A 20,462-nucleotide genomic window follows, 5' to 3' on the forward strand; every position below is an offset into this window, starting at 1 on the left:
TTGTCAAGTAAAATCATCTTAAATCTAGTCAACAAATCTAATATTTCTCCTGTTGAGATTGTTGTAGACTTATAGTAAGAGTATTTAACTTATTTCCTTATTTCCTTTTTTTACTTATTTTAAGTGAAGTAAAATTATCCCACAATATTGGCATATAATGTTGCTTGTTTTAATAAATGTAAGAAAGAAACCAGCAAGATTATCTGCCAATACAGTAAGATAAAAACTTTCTTGACAAAATTACTTAAAACAGGTACAAATATCTAGAAATAAGCTAGATAATCTTATAATAAATGCACAACCATCTCAAAATAAGAAATGTATCATTTAACGACTTGAATTAAGATAGTTTCACTTGACAAAATACCATTTTTTGCAGTGTAGTGTGTAATATGCCCAGGATTTTAAGAGTTGAATGACTTTTTTTGTTTCTTTTGGTCTTTGTTGATGGAACATGCTGTAGTTTGGGCTCGAATTTTCATGGCTTGAAGTTCCCAAATACTGAAAAGAGAACTGATTCTTAACGTAATAAGCGAGTACACTGGTATTCCAACTGTTTGGGCATTTGGGTTCTTGGATCGGCTTTGCTGCGTGAGGTATAACTGCCTTTGGAGATTTTGGCTGAGTCAACTCTGACCAGTCAGGGATAATGCGCATGTTTGAAACCCCACCAATAATATGTCTTTGAGAAACCATCCCATTCCAAATGTTCCATAAGTTATCTGAGACAACAACCAAACGTACAGAAAGGGGTGCTGCTAATTTGCTAAATCAAATTTTCGTTAATGTAAATATGAATTTATTGAAGGCAGTTTGGACCTGTTAAAGAATCCAACAGCTTATACATTTTTTTTTTTTTCACATGCTCTTAGAAATGGGATTAAATTATGTATACATCTACTGTATACGGGATGGTGGGGTTCAATTCCCTGCTCAGTCAGAGATGCCAACAGCTTAGTCTGCCTTGTGAAAGATTAACATTATGTTTTCCTTCCTCTGAAACATGATTAGACTGTTTGTCTGTATATTAAACTGCATTTGATTCATGTTCAGTCTGCCAGTTTTTTTCCCTTGAGCCTTTTTCCCCCCAAACTGTCTGTGGAGCCAACACCTCACTTCAACCTTGGTGGCACTTGTTGACACCAATGAAACTGTCTCACACCTCAGCCCCACAGGCATACTATCAACAGTGTGAGGCAAAGGACGAGACTAGAATAAGCCACTGAACTGTAGGGCAGAGACTCCATTAAAACAGGAGTCCAAGTTCCCCTAGCAGAGGTGAGTAGAGTAGCCTAAATCCATATCACTGCTGTTGGAACAGTACCTTGTATGTCTACTTGTGTCATTTTTCAGTTTTCGGTATATTTTGAAAATGCCTGTTGCCTTTTACATTGTGTACAGATTTCATGATGAATGGACCAAAAGAACTGACCCAAAATGACTTGGGAAAATGTCTGGTTCCATTGACTTACATTGAAAGCAAAGTATGTTTTTTCCTCCTTCTGTAAAGTTACCAAATTGGAGATACAAGGTTTTGTTCTGACAACAGCAACCTGCAAAAGTCTCGGTACTTCACTGAAATGATGACTCAAGAAGAAGCAAAAGAAGAATAGCAAAAAAAGAACCTGAGTAGAAGTAAATACCCATCACATTAAAAATACGGAAACAAATAACCTTTAATATTAAGAACCTTATATCACTGAAGTTGAACGTCTAAGAACATCCAGCACCTATAACCAGGCATGTAACATTCAGGTTCTGGAGGGTCACAGCCCTGCCGAGATTAGTGTTTATACTGTTCTAACACTCTGAATCCATCTCAGGAAGGTTGTGCTAATTAGCTCAGTTGAGAGGAAGCAGGTGTGTTAAATCAGGTTGAATGTTAAACTCTGCAGCACTATGGCTCTTCAAGGCTGCAGCCTGACACTCCTCATCTACAGCATAGGAAATGAAGTGTGTTAGGTGCTTTTTCCCATTTTTTGGGGTATTTTTTGTCTAAAATAAAATGGCAAATGCTTAAAAAAAAAGCTGTCAGCCACTTCATGGGAGTCCAAGTCAATCTTCGAGTCTTAAGCAGAGAATTTTTAGTTTAGTCTTATTATTAGCTGCATGCAGAGCTTCAAATAACAAACCTTTCACTTTAGAAGAACCTTCAGTCTGAAGGACAGAACAGAGGTGCTACATGTATTAAATGTGGTGCTTAAAGGAAAGAGGCAAAATAACTTGAAACGGTGGTCTAGTTTGTAGTTAGTATGGCAAGTAAATGCTAATTCTGCTGAGGTTTTTAAGATAAGTGATCTGTAACTTATTAAAACTTCAGATAGATTAGCTGGGAACTTCAGCTAAATTAGCTACTGGACTACTTCTACAGACGACTTCTAGATTTCATTGCTTGCTCGTGTTCACTTTGTATATAACGGAAATGTAATTAACATATATGCTAATGCTGAAATATCATTATTGGTTGATGCATATTTATACTTTTAAAACATAAACAGCATGACTTCTTTCATCATGTCGACAATGCCTGACAACAAATAGAGTATTTGACCTTACACACTTAAAAATGACGGCTCTTTGGTAAAGAAAATGGTTCTATATAGAACAATCAGGACTCAAAGAACCCTTTGCATGATTAAAGGGTTCATTGCATCATAAAAGGGTTCTTTAGATTGACAGAGAATGTGCTGTAGATGGTTCCGTATAGAACCTTTCCTGATGCAAAGGGTTCTCTGAGTGTTCTTGGCTCTTTGTAAAACCATTTTTTTACTAAAGAACCATCTATTTTAAGATTGTATTGTTATGATGTCAACTTGTAACAGTAGTAGAACCCTCTTTGGTGCTACACAGAACCATTTTCAAAAAGGTTCTATAAAGAACCATGTACAACACATTCTCCATCAATCTGAAGAATCATTGCACCATGTAAAGAACCACTTGAGCATGAAATGATTCTATATAGAGCTCATGATTCTAAATAGAACCACTGCCTTTACTAAGAACTCTTGAAGAGCCACCTTTTTTAAGTGTATATTTTAAAGGGACTTGCAAAGCTTTTGCAGCTTTAACTAATAAGCACATAAATCTTTTTCGTCTACAGCGAGTTTGCCTGACTGTTGTCGCTTGATCTAAACATGGCATTGCCCATATGAGAACCCTTACAGGCAACGACAAATCACTTTTACGCATAGTGATTAGTTTTTTGGGGGGCATAAACATCACTTTTTGCTCCTTTAGGTCTCGAGTCTTAGCAGAGTTGTGAGTCAGTCGTCAACTGACTTGAGACCCCATCTCTGGTGTGGGCAACACAAAGCAAGCCAGGAGCTGAACCAGCACAGCAGAACAAGATAAAACCCAAAAGGAGAGACGGCTCAGTGTGATTGGTCAAAGTCGAATTTAGCATTTTAACTGCATGAAATGTTAAACTGGGGTTACACTACTCAACGTTTACCCCGATTTCAGCCCCGATTTTCAGTCTGAACGAGTCTGTGCTGGTCAGCTCTAGTCTGCAGATTTTTGGGTCAGTTGGAGTCGACAATTGGAGAGAATCGAGTCGTGTGTGAGGGACGCACACTCAGATTTTTGGCCTCCCGATCATGTTTTAGACCAGCTGGAGTTTTTCAAACATGTTTGATTCTTTGACCCAACTCTGAGCTTAATCTAGTGTAAACTGGTCAACGACTCAATCTGAACAGACTCCTGCAACAGCCAATAGAAACTGAGGGCATGAAAGAAGAAAATACAGCAAGTAAACAAAGAAAAATGGTGAGAAGTCACTCATATGTGGAGTTTAAGGCATGAGCACAATCGAGTTTATGTACATTTAAAACTCTAAAAAATTTAAATCCACATTTAAATCCATGAGCCTCATTTAAACATGTTTACCTGCTGCTTCTTTACTATGTCAGCGCAAACTACTCGATTCATGTTAATAGCTTATTTATCAATAAAAATGCTGAAAGTCAATGAGTTTCCTTGTATGAATATCACTCTTCTCTTTCATTTTCTTTCTTTTCTGTGCACAATAAAATTAGCACTTCATAAGTATTCATAGGTGTTGTCATAAGAATAAGCCTCTCTGCTCCTCTCTCTGAGGACTCTGCAGAAAGTGACAGCAGTGACTGAAAGCTTCACCTGTTCTCCCCGGGGCTTGATCAATACCCTAATCAAGCTGCAGAAGCCTTCACTGCCAAGGCCGAACCTACCGCACCATCAATATCCCAAACACTCGGGAGGCCTGCACATCGGACTGCTCCAACCAGCTCTGGTTTCTGTTTCCATCCCTCTCTGTGTTTTTTCTTTCCTCCAATTCTCAATCTCTTCTGCCACAGACAACTTAAAAGTCACTAATTATCAGCAATATTTTCACCATTAATAATGCAGATCGCTAATATCAGACATTCAATATATTAGTCAGGCTCTAGTTTGACCTTTGCTTCTTTAGTTTTGCAGTGGACCCACCAGGATACATTTGGACACACGCGAAACTTAAGAAGTACCAAAGACACCAAACATGACTTGGATGATCAATTACATTTAAAGTAAGGTGGAAATTATGTAAATCAGATTTTTGATGCTTTCAGTGGTCAGTGTCTACCAAAGCATCGTTTAGTTGACTGACAGGTTTTGCTATTTCATAATCTTTAAGTTCTAAACAATTATGGCTCTTCAAGGGTTCTTTAGTAAAGAAAATGGTTCTATATACAACCATAAACATTCAAAGACCCCACTGCATGATTAAAGGGTTCTGTGCACCATGAAAGGTTTCTACAGATTGATAGAGAATGTGCTGTGCAACATTTTTGAAATTGGTTCTATATAGCACCAAAAAAGGTTCTTCTACTGGTGCAAGCATGACATTGCAAAAGTGGAAGAATCCTTTTTGGTGCTATACAGAGCCATTTTCAGAAAAGTTCTATACAGAACCATCTAGAGCACATTCTCTATATAGATCCATGAACACTCAAATAACCCTTTGCATGACTAAAAGGTTCTTTGCATCTTGAAAGAGTTCTTCAGATTGAGAATGTGCTGTAGATGGTTCTATATAGAAAGGTTCCATATAGCATCAAAAAAGATGCTTCTATTGGTGTAAGCTTGACATTGTAACAGTAGAAGAACCCTTTTTGTTGCTATATAGAACCAATTTCAAAAAAGTTCTACATAGAACCATCTACAGCACATTGGCTATATAGAACCATGAACACTCAAAGATCTCTTTGCATGATTAAAGCGTTCTTCAGATTGATAGACAATGTGCTGTAGATGGGTCTATATATAACTTTTTAAAATTGGTTCTATATAGCACCATAAAGGGTTCTTCTATTGGTACAATCCTGACATCACAACAGTAGAAGAAACCGTTTTGGTGCTATACAGAGCCATTTTCAGAAAAGTTCTATATAGAACCATGTAGAGCACATTCTGTATATAGAACCATGGACACTCAAAGAAGCCTGTGCGTGATTAAAGGGATCTTTGCATTGTGAAAGGGTTCTTCAGATTGATGGAGAACGTGCTGTAGATGGTTCTATATAGAACCTTTCCGAAAAAGGTTCCACATAGCATCAAAAAAGGTGCTTCTATTGATACAAGCTTGACACTATAACAATAGAAGAACCCTTTTTGGTGCTGTATAGAATCATTTTCAAAAAAAAAGTTCTAAAAAGAACCATCACAAGCACATTGGCATAGAACGATGAACACTCAAAGAAACTCTTGAATGATTGAAGGGTTCTTTGCATCATGAAAGGGTTCTTCAGATTGATGGAGAATGTGCTGTAGATAGTTCTATATAGAACCTTTCCGAAAAAGGAATAGATATATATATATATAGAACCATCTACAGCACATTCTCCATCATTTTGAAGAACCATTTGATGATGCAAGGAACGCTTTAATCATGCAAAGAGTTTCCTGAGTGTTTATGGTTCTATACAGAACCACTTTCTTTACTAAAGAACTTGAAAACCCATAATTTTAAGTAAGTGAGTGTAGGAGAGCTAACATTGTTTCACAACCTTCATCTTTTTCATTTTCACCTGCAAATCTTCTCTGCGTTCAGATTCCCTGAGTAGTAGACACACTTAAAGGTTCTCGGGGTAACAACACATTGTGTGGACTTACTTGTTCTGGGGAGAAAACAAGTAGACAGACCAGTCCTCCCTCGTTTCGCACCAGTCAGGCCTGTACGCCTCGATCATCTTCTGGATCCGAAAACACAGGCTCTTCAAAAAAGATCATAGGGAGAATGAGTCAGTAAATACACATACGCATTCAAGCACAGAATAAAACTATGATTAACTATTCAGCAAGCCAAACCGCAGGCAATCTTATTTCAACAAACATGTCATTTTCCTGCACAGCACATTCCATTAACTTCAATAGAAAGAGTCAAAGAGTCAGATGAGCCGTCTTCTACAAACACTCCTATTTATAAGTACAATCTGCTCCAAACTCGAGACCTAATAATGCTCCATTATCACTCCAAAAGTCAATTTTCACTCCCTCTGAAATGTCTTAGTCAGTATCAATAATTTCCTTTCACAGCAGAAAGCGGTCTGAGTGTTTGTAATGATTTGCTATTATGTGCAGTGACAGAGGGAAATCTGATCGTTGCCTTACAGTCATCAGAAAAGCTATTCTTACACTGAAGAATGCGCAGCAAAAATAAAACAGCCACAAGCAAAAACAGCGTCCCATTAAATTCAACAAGTAGCCCATGCAAGACGCTGCAATGCTGTGGACAGCGCATGGCACGACTGGCGTTATTATAGGTTTACTAGAGGATGATGTGTTCAGTAAATTAAATGAGATGAATGTACAGGAATGACACAGCAGAGCATACAGATATACTGATTACTGTTACTAATGAGTAGCAATACAACTTTCTAATATAATGTGCATAGATACACACTTCAAAAAGATGGTTCTTCAAGGGTTCTTTGGTAAAGGAAATGGTTCTATATAGAATCATGAACATTCAAAGAACCTTTTGAAAAGGGTCCTATATAGAACAAAGAAGGGTTTTGCTATTTTTATGAAGAAGAACCCTTTTTGGTGCTATATAGAATGTTATTCTATACAGATCGAAATCCAAACATTGCATTATGTCATGCTATGTTGGTTAGGACCCTTACATAACTACATATAACAAATGTTAGGGAAGATCTTTGTTTATGTTATGTATTTCTGAAGAAAAAAAGAATATTGAAATATCTGAATATCAGATATATCTGAGTTTTAAATCCTCAGATATCAAAATCTGTATCGGTCTTAAAAATCCTATATTGGTCAGACTCTAAGTCAAAAAAGACCTTACAGAAAAAATTAAACAGACCTAAGAAGATCATTTGCACTAGAACACCAAAACTGGACATCTGAGATGCTTTTATGGACTGAAGAGTGTAAATTTTAATTGGGATTGTTCGGACTGTGAACCTAAGGCAGATTTTTCTGAAAAGAAAAAGAAGTCTTTTAAAAAAGAATGGTATGTGCAAAGGTGAAAGGTGGACAAATACAGAAAAAGATATACTTGGTTATTAAGCCTGCAGTGGTCAGTGTTGGTGTTGAACAATGAATAGTTTGTAGAAATTAAATTTATATTGTGATGTTTTCCACTGATAATAATCATAGGTTCATTTTTATAAGCATGTTAAAGTTAATAAAGTATAAAGTGGTTCCTTCTTAACAAAATACAAGCAAACACTATAAGACAGCTGAAAGCTTTCTGTTCTTTTTTTGTGTAAATGCAAACATGCACTCTAGTAGCTTCTTCAGTTCCCTTTTATGGAATTAGTTCTTCGTCGTTCTCTCCAACTAACGCTCCTCTTGTTTGTTTTTACCTCCTCGCTCATCCCCAGCTCTGTTTTGCACTTTGTAGTTGGTCTCCAAAATAATACTCCACTGTTTGCTGTATCTAACAAAGGCAGCTTGCTATTCCATGTCTACTTCTCTGCTGCGCCTGTTGGATGGGTTTGAGCTGATTCATCTTTTCTCGTCTTGTGTAGGTAAAAACAGACAAATTAAAGAAGGTAAAATTTGCTTCTTTAGCTTTGCTGGAGCTAAAAAGCAACTGAAATGTATGTATATTTAGTATTCTGAACTATTTTGAATTACAGTCTATCAGCTGAACTGATCTGAGTTGAATGAGTGTAATAAAAGTTGAATCAAACTTACATAGTCTGTCTCCTCATCAATGTGGGGCCTGTCCTTACGGGCGTTCAGCTGTGGGTAAACTTCGCTCAGCAGCGGGGCCCGAGGGCCCGGTGCCTTCCCATTACAATCCTGGTGCTCTCCAGAGCCGTGGTCCCCACAGAAGCTCTTCTTTCTGGTCAGAGGGGGGCGCTGCAGGGGGGGTCCAGGCAGCTGGAAGCACTCAGGCAACTCCAGGGAGAGAGCGCGGCGGTCCCGGCGTGGGGGGAGGCGGCGGGATAGGAGAGGGGGAGGGTGAGAGAGCTGGGGAGGAGGGGACAGAAGGGATTCGCGTTCAGCTGGGTGGGAGTGAGGGCCACGGACCCTCAGGCTGCCTCCTACAGTCAGCCCACGGGAGGTACGACCCATGCTATTCCAACTGGAGCGCCGACTCCAGGCAGACTGAGGGTGATGGCGCCCCCAGTGGCGGTACAGGGAACTGCGGCCGTGACGCTGTGGGGAAGAGAGAATGGAAGTGAGGACGTATGTTTTAAAGCAGTATTTTCAGGCATCAGGATGACTGTTAGTACTGTTTTTATCTCTAATACTTTCGTTCAAATGTCAATATATCTTTGCTGATAGATTACATAACTGTGTAAAGCCTATAACTGTATAAGACCCAGGGCTATAGGTCTATCCCGCACAAATACTCTCAACATGAATTTATTATTCTACCTATTCTGTTGCATGAATGTAGACACTTAACGTACCTTACAGGCCTTCTGGGTTCACCTGTGTCACAGTCAAAACACTAAAAGTAAACACTACATAATTCCTCTTTCATCCATTGATTTATTGAATAGCCTTTGGCTTTATCCACTTTAGCTCATTAAAATCTGCTGCCATACTAAAAGTATTTGGCCACAGTAAAATGGATCAGCATGTGGAACTGGAGCATTCTGTGAACTACCATGTTATCTGTCACTGTGTAAAAGAGGCACAATGCTGTCTGTAGTGTTGGATGCATGCTTTAGAGTAATAATAAAATGTAGACTGAATTGTGAACTGTATGCCTACGTGCTTGTTTTCTTCTATGGCTGAAACAATTATTCAAAGTTATCAATAATTGGCAGTAAAAAATGTTGATATATATATCCGCCGGCCACAAAAATGCATCCATTGTGAACTCACCCCCTCTAGGTCTCATGCACAGCACTGCTTTATTGCCTCAGTATTAAAGGGCCCATATAATGGGAGGCTATGTAAATTTCTCTTACTTTTTTATGTTAAACTTGGTAAAAGTTTCAAAATGTACCTAATCTTTATAGTCCATACATAGCAAAATCAGCCAGATTTCAATTTCCTGTTTCTGTGATGTCACACAAAACCACACATTTACACATCATCTCTGTCTTGTATTTCAAAAATAATAAGAGAACGAAAAAAAAAAACTTTTCTTGTTTGATTTTTTTTTTTCCAAGTAATTCTGGACAACGTCTATTGTTCTGTTCATCATGAAAACAAACTAAAAAAAAATGCTGCTGGAGTTTTAAAACACCTCAGTGTCACTGCTGGACTGAGAATAGTCCACCAACCAAAAATATCCAGCCAACAGCGTCCTGTGGGCAGCATCCTGTGACCACTTATGAAGGACTAGAGGATGACCAACACAAACTGTGCAGCAGCAGATGAGCTATTGTCTCTGACTTTACACTTACAAGGTGGACTGACTAGGTGGGAGTGTCTAATAGAGTGGACAGTGAGAGAACTACAAAGTGCACCTATACAGTAAGTGGAGCTGATAAAATGGACAATGAGCGTAGAAACAAGGAGGTGGTCATAATGTTATGCCTGATCCGTGTATGCACCTATTCAGCCAACAGCAGTTTAGCTCCACCCATTCACTGTTTTTAGATATTTGAAAATGTTCATGTAAACATGAATTGCTGTTTTTGGTACATAAAAGCACACAAACAATACAAATGGTGTTCAAGGAGAAAAATAAAGCACAAAAAAGTGTAGACTATGAGCCTTTTAACCCCTTAAAATCCCAGGCTTATTACATATCAAGGCAAATTATTGAGCAACTACAGGGACAACAGTGCAAACTGGCTGAGCTTTTTTTAGGTTATGGAAGTATGTAATAAAACTTTGGGCTTGTGCGTGGGCCCTGGCCATTTAAGGGGTCAAATGGATAGTGTCGTGCCATTTCAACTTTAATCAATCAAGCCAGTCTCTACAAGCAGTGACAACGTATCATAGGATTCTGGGGGCCGAATAAAAGGATTGTGTCACATTAGTTACAGTGACTACTATGAAACAATGGCTTATGGTGAGAGGGACTATACACTCAGTTCTTCAACCACGCACACTTATTCGCAGCACAGAGATAATTGCAGGCTGCATATGTTGGATGTAACTGAGGACAATTGTCCATATTTAGCACCAGTGGAGGTAAAAAGGCGGTTGCCATAGAAACCTTGTTAACCGTTATTAAGTCATCTAAATTTGCTTTAAAGCAGGAGGAGATGTTTATGCGGCAACAGGAAACACAGCACCCATACATGGTACTCGCTGTCGCATTAAACACTACAACAGGCAACTTTGAACTCAATTCACAATACTTATGAATGACGCTTGCTGTCTTGAAGGAAACGATTCAAAACGCAGGAACAGCCGGAACAATGGCTGAAAAAAACAAACAGCGGGCCGCTGAGTGGATTTACATGGGGAGATTTTGCGCAGTGACTCATGCGTCGTGAATGGAGCAGACACTGCGATTGATTAGCCATTCAGTGCTGCCATTTCAGCGTGTGGCCCTGCGCTGTACTGCATACACGCTTCTATTTCAAAAGCTCAGATACTAACAGCTCCCAGCCTAACTCTCGTGATCTCCCAAGCTAGTGCGTCACAACACTATATTTAAACCATCGAGCACTCTCCTTCTCTCTCTCTCTCTCTCATTCTATATCTATCTCGCTCTCTCTTTTTTCCCTCAGTTCTCATGGCTGCCTCAATTAAAGAGGAGTTGCTATGGAAACCTCACAGCCATGGCTAGGCTTGGCACCCCACCAGGGGAATTTTGGTCCTGCAAACATGCACGCACACACATGTCCTGGACACTCACAGACCGCGGCGGGGCAGTCTCTGGCTGAGCGATTTCTAATCAAAGCAATAATTATCGCAAATGTTTCATTGACTCATTAGCGACGTGTGATTTCCCAGCAGAAGCAGACTGCACACACACACATGCACACACACAGCTAATGATAATCACACACACAGTTGGATCACAGGTGGCAGAATTAAACTCTGTCTGGGGCTCCATCAGCCATTTACATTCATCAGTGCCTTCAAGGACGATGGCCATATCCAGCACTCAGTATCAATAAAACAAGCCTCGATTAGGGGTGCAAGTCTTTGAGCTGACAGCGAATTGATTCAATTCATGACTTTTTGGCTTTTGATTAAATTTTTGTGAATTAAGAAAGATTCAATTTGATTCTATACATGAAACAGTAATTTGATTGAGCAATTCAGTTCAGTGATTCAAGCAGTTCCATCAGCCATTTACATTCATCAGTGCCTTCAAGGAAGATGGACATAACCAGGGCTCAGTATCAATAAAACAAGCCTCGATTAGAGGTGCAAGTCTTTGAGATGACAGTGAATCGATTCAATTCACGACTCTTTGGGTTTTGATCCAATTTTGGGGAATTAAGAATGATTCAATTTGATTCTAAACAAATAACAGTGATATGATTCAGCAATTAGATTCAGCAATTCAAGCAGCTCCATCAGCCATTTACATTCATCAGTGCCTTCAAGGACAATGGTCATATCCAACACAGTATCAATTAAACAAGCCTCGATTAAGGGTGCAAGTCTTTGACCTGACAGCGAATTGATTCAATTCACGACTTTTTAGGTTTTTGATTCTATTTTTGTGAATTAAGAATGATTCAATTTGATTCTATATACTAAACAGTAATTTGATTCAGTGATTCAAGCAGCTTTACGAATTAATTTAATAAAAGCATTATTATATACTTATACTACGAAAAAAAATATTAACGTAATGAAGTAATGACATTTAATTTCTGAGAAATATTAGGGGAAGTCAATTAGTTCACTGTAATGTATATATCACTATTGTCGGCAGAAAACCTCGTATCTCCAAAATGGTAAGAGGAGAAGGAAAAAACGTACTTTACTTTTAAGCCAATGGAACCAGATTTTTTTCCAAGAAATTTTGGGTCATTTCTTTTGGTCCATTCATCATGAAATGTACACACAATGTAAATGGCCACACATTTTCAAATTATGTCACAAACTGAAAAATGACAAAAATGGAGTCAAAGTACTGTTAAATTATGGTAACATTTTACAGTCAATACCCGTTTTCCGAAAAAGGTTAAATGCATGTAGCTATTTCCCAAAAGTTGAATGAGTCACATTATTTCAGTCTATTTCTGTCTATCATAACAAAGGTGATTCCAAAGGAACAGGAGCTCTAAACAGGCTAAACTGTGAGGGCACAGACCACGCGCACAATACAAATACGACGTGTCTATGCATGAACCAAACAAATCTAAATGTTAAGCCAGAGATGCCATGGAAAAAAAATTAAATCTAATATTTTTGTCCCCAAAATACTGGCTGATTAAAATGATGTAGCCACAGCAGTTCTACATGCTTGTCAAGAAAGAAGGCTCATACTTTGGGTAACATTTTTCCGAGAATGATTTTTCATTAAGTCTTTCCAGGCTCTGACAGTAATGATCCTGTGGTGGTGCCTCCTCTGCTGCTCCGCGTATAGAGGCTGCTGTTAAGGGCGCTGCAGCACTTTAATTGTTCTTTGACTTCAAGTTCAGGACAGTATTTTTTCATAGACCTTTGTTTGGCACTTTGCAGTGTCTCCTCCTTCATTCTTCCACATAATATCATACTCTGCAAGTGAAAACAGGGTGTCTGGTGATTCTCAGTGGTATTAAAGTAATTAAACTCAGCCCTAGTTATATATGACTAATCTGGCCTCTACTGCAGTGGTTCGCAAACCACTCACAGACCCCACATTTTTGTTCTATCCCAATGCATTGCGAATTGGGTTGGAGCACAAATGCAGACCATTTTGGCGTCCCTGAGGACCGGTTTAAGAACCAATTCTCTGCTGGACATGCTGGTCGAAGCAGGATCACCACTACATTCTCTCTCTCTCTCTCCCTACTGTGCAAATAAGCCAGGTGTGAAGCAAAAATAGTCAAAAAGCTCCCAAAGACTGCAATTAAAGTTTGAGACATTAAGCCACTCTGCATGCTGCAATCCTCTGGCTCACACCTCAGAATTCACAATCACACTAATCCAAAACAAGTTACTTTAAAAACTTTGGGAAAAAAATTACAGGGTTTGCAGACGAGGACATTTAAAGGACATTTGTATAGTTTTTAAACCCCTTAAACTGCAGGTTTGTATGAATGTGTGTATGAAGCATACATTTATACATACATAAGCCAGACCATGATGCTGCTGACACATGCACTCATTGTGGCTTAGGTTTTAAAGGGTTAATGTAACATTATATAATACAATATAATATATTTTGTTAATGTGTAAATGTTGTACATGTTTGAATCAAGTCATTTCAATGCATCACTTTTGTCTGTGTATTCATGGTAAGACTTATTAATTAGTAACTACTATGTAACTAATATTTCGGTGACACTTTATTTCAAGTGGTCCTTTTTAGATGAAATAAGCCCTCAACAGACTCTGAGTAACATATCAACAACATGATGTAGCAGCAGTGAATACATTCAGTAGATTATGAAGGGACTTTAAATTAACGGTGTAAATAAAATTTGTTCATAATCTGCTGAATTCAGTTGTTTTTTTAGTTTATTTGTTGAGTCCAAATTCATATCTGTAGATGTTTTACCTAAGAGGTCATTGAACACATAACAGGTCTAATACAGACCATCTAAACATCCTCAACACGCTGTTATAGACACACTGACACCATTCTGTAACTGGAGCTTCACTGGATTAGGGTATGGTTAAGGTTAGGGTTAGGATTAGGACCAGGGTGAGGGTTAGGATTAGGGCCAGGGTGAGGGTTAGGATTTGGTTCTGGGTTGAGGTTAAGGTTAGGTTTCGAGTAATGTTAGGTTTTGCTTAACTGATGTAACACATTAAGTCTACTTCATGTAACATATCAACAATGCATATACTTAATATAAGTCATATATGAGCAGTACATCTTCAAGATATTTACTTCAATGTGTTCAGATGCTTCACTACTGCTACTTCACTGATATGCTGTTGATGTGTTACTGGTAATCTGTTAAGAGTTTATTAATCATCTACAAATGACCACTCCAAATAAAGTGTTACCAATATTTCTATAGTTATGAGAGTGAGGCATTGAAGTGTGGGACTCACCTGCTGCATATTACAGCACAGTGTCATATATTGATATGTGTTATGACAAGTCCTGCGATGGACTGGCGACCTGTTCAGGATGTATCCTGCCTTCCTCCCAATGACCGCTGGGATAGGCTCCAGCACCCCTCCATGACCCAGAAGTATAAGCGGTTTAGAAAATGTGTGAGTGTGTGTGTGTTATGACAAATACATTATGTTGAGGAAGTACAAAAAGTACTTAAAAGTGCTTGAGTGCCTAATGAAACTGGCCTCTCCATGTTTCTGACAGTGTTTGCAGAAGGCCAGTATCCGCAGATCTAAGATTACATGGTAGAAAATAAACAGAGAAACCGTCTGTGTGGCATGCGGGTGCTTTAAACTAGTAAAAGAGCTTTAAAATCTACTCTAAAAGATACAGGTAGCTAGTACAGTTCTGAGGAGCTCTCTTTCCTGTTGTTATGGTCCGTGCAGCTGCATTTTGTGTGAGTGGTAGAGAATGGACTATTCTCTTAGGAAGTCCAGTAAAAAGAGGATGACAGTAACCAACTCTGCTTGTAACAAATGCATGAACAAGTTCCTCCGCGTCGCTCTGGGATGCCAAAGGCTGAACTTTATAGTTCTCAAATGATACAAAGCTGCATTTACCACAGACAATAATTTTGACATGCTTTGCAGAACTTAGAAAAGAACAGAAAACTCACTGACTCGAGAAACACCTATAATAAAAGTCAATGGACAGGTGCTGTAGGTGCTTTGCTGTTCTTTTCAAAGAGCGAAGAATTACCATCTGTGTTAACTGACCATATGATACAGCTCTGGGCATTTAAAACTGAAAAATACTTAAGATTTAAATGAGCAACAACACTGATGACAGATTGACAGACTATGATGGACATGTCGCGCTCACCAATGAGAAAGAGCGCTGCTCCAGGCTGGTTTTGCCCAAACTGGTGACGCTGCTCTTATGGGATTCTTCTTCAAAACTCCTCCTGCCTCCACCCACAGGGTTCAGTTCCAGATGTCCATTTGGGGTCAAAGCACACAGTTTAGGATCTGGTGGACAACATGATTCAACATCAGTCAATACAAATGAAAAAAACACATGCATTCACTGTCCACTTTCTGAGCTCCTTTTACCTTACAGGTCCACTATAGGTGTACAGTCTGTAATCTGTCACTGCACGAATAATCGCTGGTCAGTTTCTTACCGCAGCATTGCTGTCGGTCAGATATTTTTAGGTGGTGGAACATTCTCAGCACAGCAGTGGCACTGTCATGGTAGTGTTGCTGCAGTTTTTACACATGTCACTGTCACTGCTACAGGTTGAGAGTGAATCACCACCAAAAAATATCCAGCCAAGAACAGCTCTGTCCTCTGTGGTCAGAAACTGGCAACTGGATCTCTAACACAACCTGCACATCAACAGATGAGCTACAGTCTCTAATTGTGAAGCTACAAGGCAGGAGTTTCTAATAAAGTGGCCAGTGCATTAACAATACTGTTTAATGCTGTTTAATTTTCATCAAAGGGGAATTCCACCAATTTTTCAAAAAAATCTGAATAATTCAGGCTTTGAGATGTCAACACAGCCATTCAGACTGAATTCATGTGAAGTGGTTCAGTGTAGAGGAACTTACTGACTCAGATTTGACATGTAAGTTTACTGGCAAAACTACCAGAGAACCCACATGTGTCTTCTGAGTTTTAATATGTAAATGTTAATGATGGTAAAATAGTGTTAAATTTGAAAAAAATAAGTGTTTTTTGAAGGCTATTCTGCCTCACAATGCCCTGAATGTAACTCTCTGCCATGAATGTATTAAAATAAATAGATTAAAACACATTTTAAGTCAAACTTTCAATACAAAATTACCATAAAACAATGTATCAGACCTCAAGCAGCATATATCTGACCACTCCATTTAATAGCTTTCAATGAGGGAGCTTTCAGAAGGCATTAAACTCTTCAGACGTCTGGTTCCTATCACCACCACTGTGAACAATTGTGACTCTAATTTCTCTCGAACAGAGCATTTTACACCAAACCACTCTGAATGACTTTGCTTTACATCTCAACCCTTGAGAGAAACTAGGGAATCCCTGACTGATGGGGGCAGTTGTGGTGGTCTACCAGGTCATTATAATATATATATATATATATATATATATATATATATATATATATATATATATTTACTTTTTTTGACTTTCCCCCTTCTTTAAAGAGCTGGATCATCCAGTCTCCTCACAAATACCTCCTGAAAAATTAATAATCCATACTTAATGGCTGTTTTGACTGTATATTAAACAAATGAAAGCTCGGTCTCAGATTTTTGCACATTACCGTATATACAGAGCAAAAAACATGCAGAGCAAATAACCTCACCTTAGATGTCAGTTTCTTGTTTATGTACTGGACAGAGTGTGAAAGGTATTGGGCATTTTAAACACAGCAATTAATAATTTACACTGACCCTCGCTTGGGGCCAGGCTGAAGGTTGATGCTGAGAAGTTTTCCTGCAATCTCAGAAAAAAGTGTTGGCCTTAATGTAAATAATTAAGCACACTGTGGTGGACGGACTTCAGAGAGAAGAGAGAGAGTCTGAGCGCAGAGGAAAATAAAAAAGGATCAAGATATGACTGTCACCCAAAAGGTCAGGCAATTACTAAGACAATCCCAGCACGACAGGAGATAAGACATGGCTATTGAGTCTCAGGGGGACGCTGTCACATCTCTCTGCTTAATCTAACTGGCCTTGAAGGCCTGCATGATGTAACCTACAGACCAAAACATGATTCACACATCATAGGCAAGGGCTCTGCTCTGGAGTCTGCAAACATATAGTGAGATTCTGAGAAGTGTAGACGTGACCTGACCTGGTTCAACTGAGGAGAGAGAGAGAGAGAGAGAGAGAGAGAGAGAGAGAGAGAGAGAGAGAGAGAAAGAAAGAGAGAGAGAGAGAGAGAGAGAGAGAGAGAGAAAGAAAGAGAGAGAGAGAGAGAGAGAGAGAGAGAGAACAGAAGGAAGCTATAGAGCTAGAGTACAGTTTCAGAGTGAGCAGGATGGAGGAAATGCAAAAGTTGGAGTAGACTGAGGTTAAAAGTGGATGAACATGGGTAAAACACTTTTCTGCGCTGGGTCAGCTGAGGAGAATGAAGAAGAAGAAGAAAGATAGCTGGAGTGATGGAGAAAAGGATGGAGAGTGTTTAGAGTAAATGGAAAATACAATATGGGATAAAATTAAGCCAAATAGAACAGAAAGCATGAATGAATCTGTACTGGAGAATTCTGCAGTCTAGTCTCAAAGGGGAATCATATTGATTTTTCAAAATCTCTGCATATTTTAATCAGTCAGATGTAAACAAAGTCGTTCAGAGTGGTTTGATGTGAGATGCTATGTTGTAGAGAAACTTAACAACTCAGATTTCTTTACAGTAGTGGTGATAGAAACCAGGGGTCATGATGTCTGCAGCACAAATATACAACACAAATATAAAATGTATTTACTATGCAAATTGACCAGTAAAACTGACTCCTGCCTGCAGAGTTTTGTATGTAATGCTGATATTGGTGAAATTGTGAAAAATCTGAAAAAAAAAAAAGTTCTTTGGGGATTAGTTTGCCTTACAGCAGGGGTCAGCAACATAATCCAGAGCTGCGCACAGCTCTTTTACTGCCCTGTTGCGGCTTCACAGCAGAATTAGATTTTTAGGTAAAAATGAAATAATCCTCCTTTGCAGTAAAATAAAGCTCTGCTGATCGTTCAAACACAGTTTTAACAATAAATGGTCTTAAATGCTGGAGTTAACGTAGCCTATAACTGCTAATTCACCCTTTAAACCTGAAGATCAGCATGCAGGCTGCTGGTCACACAGCGACACAGACAACAGCCTATAGTTGGTGAGATAGCTACCTAGATAGAAATAAGAATATCAAATAGCCGGCACCCTAGTATTATTCTAAATTCTTCCACTTTCGATACATCATTAGAAGAAAGCTTTCTTAGCCTTTAAACAAGGAAATGTGGCTACTGCTGCACTGCTGTAGGGGGCAGGTAGGCATATTAGTGATAGTTACATTTTTCATTTTGGCCAGAGTCTCATTTTAAGGCAGGGGTGTCAAACTCAAACACTAAAAGACCATAAAAAAATAAAAAAATAAAAAAACATGTCGGCCTGACTGGCTATTTCTTCTGCCACAATTAAACTGGCTTTTACTGCATTATCACTTTGTGATTTGCCCCTTATAAACATAGCCTACTGTGCTTCAAAGCTCTCCTTCATCTCTGCCACTGTCTGTTGCCTCTGCTGTCTTTCCAACTCTCCATATTTCTCATGGTGTTTTGTATCATAATGGTGCCTAATGTTGTATTCTTTCATTACAGCCACATTATCTCTGCAAACAAGACAGACAGGTTTATCCTTATTGGAATTAAAAAAGTATTCAAGCTCCCACCTGTCTTGAAAACCCCTGCCTTCACTGTCCATTTTTCTTTTGGTAATTTTTTAGCTAGCCAGGAGCTACTTATCGCAGCTAGTGTATTTGGTGACATGACATGTTGTTGGCAGGGGTCGGAAGTGCACATTGTGTTGCAGTGTAAGCTGGGGATTGTAGTGCAGCGCATTGGGAAACGGGCTGATATTAATAGAAATCTAAAATAATTTTGCGGGCTGCATAAGATTGTGCCGCGGGCCTGATCTGGCACATAGGCTTTATGGGGTGTATTACGTATCAAATCTACATATTCTGAGTAATAGGCTTACCAGAGAGCTGGAGCGAGTCCTTGTGTTTCTCACTCTCATCATAGGAGGACCCGTCATCATCCGAGTACGAGCGGTTAGCATCACCCTGAGGGAGGTATTAAGGAGAAATATGAGTGAAGTCGAGTAAAAAAGAAATGACTAATCATCACAAGAAGCATCACCATTGCATCCTATCATTACCACCACTGCCCCTGAAAAGCCCAGAACTGTGGTTAACATTTTAAAAGCTTTCATTTTTATCACTTCTACAATGATTCTGACATTCACAGGGAAACATCTAGTCACTGGAAAACACAAGAATATGAATCTTCTGGATGGGCTTGAGTACAGGGTATTGGTATATTTGCCATGTACTGTGAGAAGTGAGTGGGGTTGCCTTGCCTCTGCCTGAAATCCCTCTACCAGGATGGCCACCAGCAAGTTAAACAGTACATAGTTTCCAAAAGTCATGAGAGCCACAAAATAGAGAGCAGCCAGAGGTGAAGTGGAGGCCATGCCGTTATACAGAACCACATTCCAGTCTTCCTGAGTCAGGATCTACAAAGGACACACATATTCAAACACACATACACACACATTCACATCCAGACACTGAGCGATTAACTAAATACAGTACCAGTCAAACGTTTAGACACTCATGAGAGGTTTTCTTTATTTTTTCACATTTTAAACCCTTTATTGCATGTATTATGTGAGAAATAAAAATATTTAATTCACTTGCATAAAGTGGACCTGATTATTAAAATTAAAAAACATTTGCTTTTGGGGTACGTTGCCTTGAGGCAACAAAGTGCGCCAATGGAAAGAAATTATATGAAATATTTTGAAAGAAGTAAGTGAGTAAGAATATTGTTGGTTAAACTGGCTTCCAATAAAACTGGTGACATTGATAAACAGACAGTATGACTGTTACTAGGTAGCATTAACTGAAATCGGCTTCTAGCTACTAATATTGTAATACTGCAATGTTAAATGTTAAATATTAAATTTAGATTAAATTGAAATGAAATTAACACCATCAAAAATAATTCTAACAATAAATTCTAAATAATAACCTTAATGATAAATGCAGTGTTCTCTGAAGTTCTCTTTAATTCAACTTCACTCACTAATAGCTAGATCCATTCCACTGTTGCGCAATGTT

The 20,462-nt window shown here is 38.8% G+C and overlaps 1 protein-coding gene across 1 annotated transcript in view; it reads right to left on the bottom strand.

Annotated features, from left to right (window-relative positions):
- LOC118807435 (voltage-dependent T-type calcium channel subunit alpha-1I-like) overlaps positions 1 to 20,462 on the bottom strand; it is a 199,952-nt gene that overhangs the window by 75,439 nt on the left and 104,051 nt on the right. Inside the window, exons 12-16 of the mRNA XM_036569447.1 lie at positions 19,700 to 19,855; positions 19,319 to 19,403; positions 15,461 to 15,606; positions 8,179 to 8,646; positions 6,127 to 6,227 (exon numbers count right to left, since the gene is read on the bottom strand). Coding sequence (XP_036425340.1) covers positions 6,127 to 6,227; positions 8,179 to 8,646; positions 15,461 to 15,606; positions 19,319 to 19,403; positions 19,700 to 19,855 — 956 coding nt within the window. The remainder of the gene's footprint in view (positions 1 to 6,126; positions 6,228 to 8,178; positions 8,647 to 15,460; positions 15,607 to 19,318; positions 19,404 to 19,699; positions 19,856 to 20,462) is intronic.

This window comes from Colossoma macropomum, unplaced genomic scaffold (genome assembly GCF_904425465.1).
Source record: "Colossoma macropomum unplaced genomic scaffold, Colossoma_macropomum, whole genome shotgun sequence".
NCBI lineage: Eukaryota > Metazoa > Chordata > Actinopteri > Characiformes > Serrasalmidae > Colossoma > Colossoma macropomum.